General features: G+C 41.2%; 1 protein-coding gene across 1 annotated transcript in view; it reads left to right on the top strand.

Moving 5' to 3' along the window:
- ATP1B1 (ATPase Na+/K+ transporting subunit beta 1) overlaps positions 1-7,153 on the top strand; it is a 26,320-nt gene extending 19,167 nt beyond the window's left edge. The window contains exons 4-6 of the mRNA XM_018557303.1: positions 3,155-3,339; positions 3,424-3,504; positions 6,221-7,153. Coding sequence (XP_018412805.1) covers positions 3,155-3,339; positions 3,424-3,504; positions 6,221-6,481 — 527 coding nt within the window. The 3' untranslated portion in view covers positions 6,482-7,153. The remainder of the gene's footprint in view (positions 1-3,154; positions 3,340-3,423; positions 3,505-6,220) is intronic.
- Positions 7,154-7,267: the final 114 nt, after the last annotated feature.

Below are 7,267 nucleotides of genomic sequence, written 5' to 3'. Positions count from 1 at the left end.
CATTTACTGTGCATGCTTCTGAACAGGTCAATATATCCTCAGTACTCCACCCTGCCTAATCTAGAAGGAAGAGGATCGGGTTAAGGAAGACTTACATGTCCCCTGTCCTCCATCCTGTATATCTAGGAGGGGACTCAGGCTGAGGAAGAGTATATCCTGTCTGTCTAGTAGGGAGGGGCTCAGTCTGAGGAAGACCTACAATATCCCCTGTCCTCCATTTTCTCTATCTAGGAGGAAGGGGCTCAGTCTGAGGAAGACCTATAATATTCCCTGTCCTCCATTTTCTCTATCTAAGAGGAAGGGGCTAAGTCTGAAGAAGACCTATAATATCCCCTGTCCTCCATTTTCTCTATCTAGGAGGAAGGGGCTCAGTCTGAGGAAGACCTATAATATTCCCTGTCCTCCATTTTCTCTATCTAAGAGGAAGGGGCTAAGTCTGAAGAAGACCTATAATATCCCCTGTCCTCCATTTTCTCTATCAAGGAGGAAGGGGCTAAGTCTGAGGAAGACCTATAATATCCCCTGTCCTCCATTTTCTCTATCTAGGAGGAAGGGGCTAAGTCTGAGAAAGACCTATAATATCCCCTGTCCTCCATTTTCTCTATCTAGGAGGAAGGGGCTAAGTCGGAAGAAGACCTATAATATCCCCTGTCCTCCATTTTCTCTATCTAGGAGGAAGGGGCTCCGTCTGAGGAAGACCTATAATATCCCCTTTCCTCCATTTTCTCTATCTAGGAGGAAGGGACTCAGTCTGAGGAAGACCTATAATATCCCCTGTTCTCCATTTTCTCTATCTAGGAGGAAGGGGCTAAGTCTGAGGAAGACCTATAATATCCCCTGCCCTCCATTTTCTCTATCTAAGAGGAAGGGGCTCCGTCTGAGGAAGACCAGGCTCCTGACAAAACAATGAGCTGGATTGCTGATGGCAATGCATCTTCTAAGCTCAATCTGGGCATATCATTTTTACCACAAGAAGCACTGATCTTCCTTGAATCAAGTCAGATTACACAACTGCTTTATTAAAATTGCTTCCCAGACTACTGTATTTTGATACATTGGGGAAGGCTTAGAACTTAGTCTGTATTGGGAACGTCTCCTCATTTCCTTCCCAGAAATGGGAGAGGGGATCTGAAGGAGATTTGTATCTCTATCTAGACCCCAATGAAGATTTCTTCATTCGTCATCATGTAAAGCAAGACATTTAAGAATGGAAATCTGAAGTTTATTTCCCTCGCACTGACATGAAATCAGTTCAGTGCAAAGGTCCTATTGGCCAGGTAGATTATCTTCTAGGAAACAGAATCTCTGTACTATTACAATGTGCATGTGCCAAATTGCCAAAATGTTTTATGTTAGGGAACCCAGATAGAAAAAAAAAAGTTTAATGCCAGAAATGATGGCTTAGAGACACAAACCAAACTATGCCGATATCCAAATATCTGATCATAGTCATTCTAACATCAGAAGGTCCTAAAGCAGGGAGGCAGCAAACTCCGGCCCTCCTGCTATGGTGCAACCACAAATCCCATTAGATATTGCAAGACTCTGACAGCCAGGGGCATGCCTCCCAGAGGCAGATGCATGATGGAATTTGTAGTTTCACAATGCTGCAGGGCCCCTGTCCAAAAGGATTATTTTCTACTTTATTCCAATTTACTGCATACTAAACTGGGAAAGTCTTCCCTTGCAGTCAAAACTAAATGGCAATGCCAATACCTTATACCAGAAACCTGCCTGTTTGGTATACGGTGGTATACTGGATGAAGAACGTTGGCCACATGATACCAGAAGCTTGCCTGTTTGGTATACTGGATGAAGAACGTTGGTCACATGATACCAGAAACTTGCCTGTTTGGTATACTGGATGAAGAACCTTGGCCACATGATACCAGAAACTTGCCTGTTTGGTATACTGGATGAAGAACGCTGGCCACATGATACCAGAAACCTGCCTGTTTGGTATACTGGATGAAGAACGTTGGCCACATTATACCAGAAACATGTCTGTTTGGAATACTGGATGAAGAGCGTTGGCCACATGATACCAGAAACTTGTCTGTTTGGAATACTGGATGAAGAGCGTTGGCCACATTATACCAGAAACTTGCCTGTTTGGTATACTGGATGAAGAACGTTGGCCAAATGATACCAGAAACTTGTCTGTTTGTTATACTGGATGAAGAACGTTGGCCACATGATACCAGAAACTTGCCTGTTTGTTATACTGGATGAAGAGCGTTGGCCACATGATACCAGAAACTTGTCTGTTTGTTATACTGGATGAAGAACGTTGGCCACATGATACCAGAAACTTGACTGTTTGTTATACTGGATGAAGAACGTTGGCCACATTATACCAGAATATTTCTGAGGGAAGCATTATTTATGGCCAGTAAGGCTATTGCCATCAATAGATGAACCCATCCCCCTAATATATATCAGTGGAAATTGTTAAGTCCACATGAGAAAGTTATGTTTAGAAGAAGACATTTCTATGGTGTGAGTCTTATCCTAAACTGAATTGGAGATGAGCCGATCTGGTTCAAATACCATGACATTCATAGACTGTTGTGTGTTTACTTGTGCGTGTCATAATGATTCACCCAAGATGGTCAATGTTTCCATTTGACTTATTTTACCCTAAATGTTTCTTATGATTGAACCTTGTATTCTGAATGCAACACATTGAACTCCTGTAAGCTTCTATTTATTCAAAAATTATCAAACAGAGTTTAAAAGTGCGCAAACCCATTACAACACCTTTTTAAAGTAATGTAAAATTGTTGGTATTTCATGATAGGTAGGTATCTACCTATCATGAAATAAACATGGAGGCTGTCATTGCTTCTATCAATGCGAATTGTCTGGTTGTCATGCTTTTCCTCATTTGAGTCACCTACCCGTAACAAATACGCAGGTAAGGATGTCAGACTTTACTCTTGCATTCCTGATCGGCAACAATTGCTCCAGATCAGACGGTACTGAAGCCAGTGGATGAGCATAAGCGTAACAGCCAGGCATCTAGTGTTTTGAGGAGGACTGCAATGGCAGCTATATGATTTGTGCCCATTCTTGCTATTTGCGCTTTGCTATCACATGAAATCTCAAAGCGTAATAGTTGAACAGCTTGCTGAACCTGCCTTCTATTTTCCAGAGACCCCTGAAAGCTACTTTGACCAAGGACAAATTAATGGAGCAGATGGCAAGAAGTTATCATGCAGGTTTAAGAGGGAATGGCTTGGAAGTTGCTCTGGCTTACAGGATCCAACCTTTGGCTTTAAAGATGGCAGGCCTTGTGTAATCATTAAGCTGAACAGAGTCTTGGGATATAAGCCAAAGGTAAGATCACCCTTTTCAGGCTCATCTGCAAACTTTTTTTTTTTTATGCAGCCGAAACTTGACGTATTCTGCTTGTTGTTTCAGCCCCCAGTAAATGGATCTTTTCCTGAAATCCCCGGAACGTCTTATAATCCATTTGTGATTCCAATTCTGTGTGCCGGAAAGGTAAGAACACGCAACAGTTAATAGCTTTATCATGCAAAAATGCCTAACTGTTGATTTTTGAAAAGCCAGGAAGTGGTGTATTCTTTGAATGATGGAGCACAGTAGTTTTCCAAATTGCCCCACAGATCGTGATATTGAACATGGGAGCTGCCATGTTTTTAAAGGTGCCTGTTGCAGTGCGCTTTTCTTTCATCTCAAGAACGAGTATGCACATATCAGGTATCCCGAATATCTATATGCTTCTTCCAGTTTATTGGGGTCGATTCATGAAAGGCAAATAGTCTGTTCATTTTGCTGGGGAATTTTCCCTTAGCTTAGGGAATGTGGTGAAAATTTTCTTACCAAAGAAGACACAATCGCGTTCAAGGAAAATATTTTTTGCTTGCACATGATTGGGTGGTGGAAGTCAGCAGAGCATCTCCTCATTGACTAAGGTAAGGGAAAATTCCCTTGCAAAGTAAACAACCTATTTGCTTTTAGTAAATCAACTCCATTGACCAAGAAGCTGTGAAAGAATGATTAGAAAAAGTCCTAAAACATGTTGGAAATGGCATATGCCATATTTCTACTTTTCAGCCTGGTCCTATGAAGTAATGGCAAGGACTGGTCTTCAAAGCAACAAGCTAATGCTCACTTACATAGAACAGCCTGCATTCTTATCTATGGCTGAGTGGCAGTGTCATAAATGTTATGAACAAGGATGCACAGAAGTCCACTGCCTGCTTAATTATGTGCTGGTCTGTGCTGGCATCTAGAGAAGGTTAAATACAGGCTGTTGGCCACATATTGACGCACGTAACTGCATCTAAAGGCACGGCTGGTCTGCCTATACCTTGGGGATCCCTCTTATCTACAGAGGGAATCTAAATGTCTGCATTCAGCTGTTGGCCTTCTAGATGAGAGTTCCATCTTTCCTTCCTTTGTAATTCCAGTAATAGCACTTCCCGATCTCAGCCAAGGTGACCTGAGTCCACACCTCCTAATTATTGAGTTTCAAAGAATCTTTCCTTCCTTTGTGGCCATCAACTGTGGAAGTTCAATCGACACTCTACAGAATTACAACTGCATGAAATGCTGTTACTGGAAATATATATAAACACACACATTTGGAAGCCGCCAATGCCATGAGTTCTGAGATTCTTTACTAGATCTAATACAATCCTTCCATGGTTAAAAACGAATGTATGAAAAATGGGTGACCTGTGGGTATTGAAACCTTGTGTTGCCCATACAATGAGCAGTTTTGTAAGACAGTGATTGCAAGGAAAGGACTACAGTAAGATTACTATTTCAGTTGCTTCCCAGTTTTGATTGAGCACTAGAAACTGGTGTCAAAATCGATCAAACCCATGCCAGCTGAAAGGTAGTTTTGAACCATTTCCCTCACTATTCTCAACCACTTGGCCTTCAAACTGGAGAATTTAACAAAGCGATTGGCAGTTTGGCGTGGGCTGGCCAATTTCTTCTAATCAATTTTTTTTAAAGATTGAAAGCAAATGAAATGCTTCTAAAATTGCCAGCATTGTGTATTCCCAATAGAACATTGAAGTATTCTGATACAGCGATTCTTCCAGTATGGGAAAAGTTTTCACCTGCTTCCAAGTGTTTTTGCTTAGCTGACAGTAATTTATATGGATGCTATGCAATTGCCCAAAAGCTAGGGCTGGACTTTTTATAAGGGGTAATTATAAGGAGAATAGTGGGGAAAAAAATAAAATAAAATGTATATTTTTAAGCTCTGTGTACGACACTTTGAACTGTGCTTGCAGGATATATTCTTTATATAACCAGTACATGAGCTTTATATACAAACTCATACTGACATCTGTAGTTGCAGCCACTACAGGACAATTCATCCTCAAAGTTCACTGCAAAAGCACTAAAGGCCTTCTCTTTGCAGCTTAGTTGTCCCTGTCCCCCTCCCAGCAAGGATTCGGCAGTCTTTCAGCCTTCTGATCTTTATTATAAACACAGAAAAGGTGTTCTGGGATGGGGAGAGCTGAGCTGATAAGAGCTAGTTTAAATAACTTCAGTGCTTCTGCTGTGAAATTTGAGGATAAATTACTCCACAGTGCATTCAGTTACTAAGGCCAATGAGGGCTTATTTAAAAGAGAACAATGGGGTAACCTTTTTATCCCATAGTTCTCTTTAGGGTCACGGTAGGACATATAATAACCTCCTCCCGTGACCCAAAACTCAGTATATAGTGAGCTATTGCTTGCTATATACTGAGAGCGCCGCAGCCAGGATGGATCCCGACAATACTGTTGTGATTCACCCAGCTGCGTGAGTGACAGCGGGCTCTGCCTATCTGGAGGCAGAGCCTGCTGTGCCCGCCCCCTCTCCCGTTCTTTCCTCCACTTAACGCGGGGGAATCCCTGCAGGGATCGGTGACAGTCACCGCTCACTGCAGGGAGACAATTGGGAAGTGAGCGGATCTATAGAGCCGACGTGTGACAGCCTCTTTGTCACACGTCGGCTCTAACTATGAGATGAGTGGAAATCACTCACTTCATAGTTCTCCTTTAAATCTCATTCACTACTTTAATGTCCATAGCATAGCTACAGGTTTACATTGAGGCAACCCTGCTGAAGTTTATCTTGGCTAATAGGGGAAATCATAAGGAACATAGAACTTCAGCTGTCTTTAGCTCTGGAACTATTGCTTGGACATGAGGAAAACAAACCATCTTTACTCTCATTTTTGTATTCCAGAAAGAGGACGATCAGCCTAAAATTAGAGAAGTGGAATACTTCGGAATGGGCGGAATTGGCGGATTCCCATTGAACTACTATCCTTACTATGGAAAGCTGCTGCATCCCTACTATCTCCAGCCCCTTATTGCCGTGCAATTTAACGTTACAATGGACACCGAAGTCCGCATTGAGTGCAAGGCGTTTGGCGAGAACATAAAATATAGCGATAAAGATCGCTTTCAGGGACGTTTCGATATCAAGTTTGACATAAAGAGCTGATCCTAGGCACAGCCCCGAGTAATACCATAATCTAAATTCAATTTAACAAAAAAAAACAAAAAAAAACAACTAACTTTTAGTCTTGAACAAACTGTCATGTATGGGACCTACACTAAATATATATGCTTTACACTAGCTTTCTGCATTTACTAGGGTTAGAATGTAAAATCAAGGTGTAGCAATAGCAACGAGTATTTATTATTATGTAAATTTAGAAAAACGAATAAATGACTTGAACCTTGGGACATGCCCATTTTGCTGTAAACTATGATTCCATAATCAAACTGTAGTAAGCAGTGTTTCCGGCCCCAGTATATATATTGCTACATTGTGTATTTTATTTTTTTAGTGTACTTGTACAGTAGCATATGTGCAGACTCTACAGTATCCGCCAAGCCATGTTTCTGTTGTATGATCTTCCTTTACGTGATCAAACCTGCAGTCCAAGGTGTAAATACTCTATTATGGGAATAAAACTGGCATGGTATTTTTGTTTCTGCAAAAGAGATGGCCAACCAATAAGAATATTTAATAGCACTCCATGAAATCATGTCATTGTGGCGTTGATTTTATTTAGATGAGGGGGGGTTCTTTCCTGTTTTCTGTTTAGCTTCACTTACACTTAAGAGGTGATGGTTTGTGCTGTGCTTTGTATTTAATGCATTTTTTTAATTCAATCCTCCCCTTATTTCTTATTTTATGAAGGTGTGTTGAGGCCTGGGTCAGACTGTCACTTTTTTTTTTTTTTTTTCAAGGGAAAGGGCTAATTTTTTTGAGTTTTTTTTT

This window comes from Nanorana parkeri, unplaced genomic scaffold (genome assembly GCF_000935625.1).
Source record: "Nanorana parkeri isolate BGI_ZX_2015 unplaced genomic scaffold, ASM93562v1 scaffold278, whole genome shotgun sequence".
Taxonomy (NCBI): Eukaryota; Metazoa; Chordata; class Amphibia; order Anura; family Dicroglossidae; genus Nanorana; species Nanorana parkeri.
The sequence above is the reverse complement of the archived record's forward strand: the minus strand, read 5'-3'. Positions and strand labels throughout refer to the sequence as shown.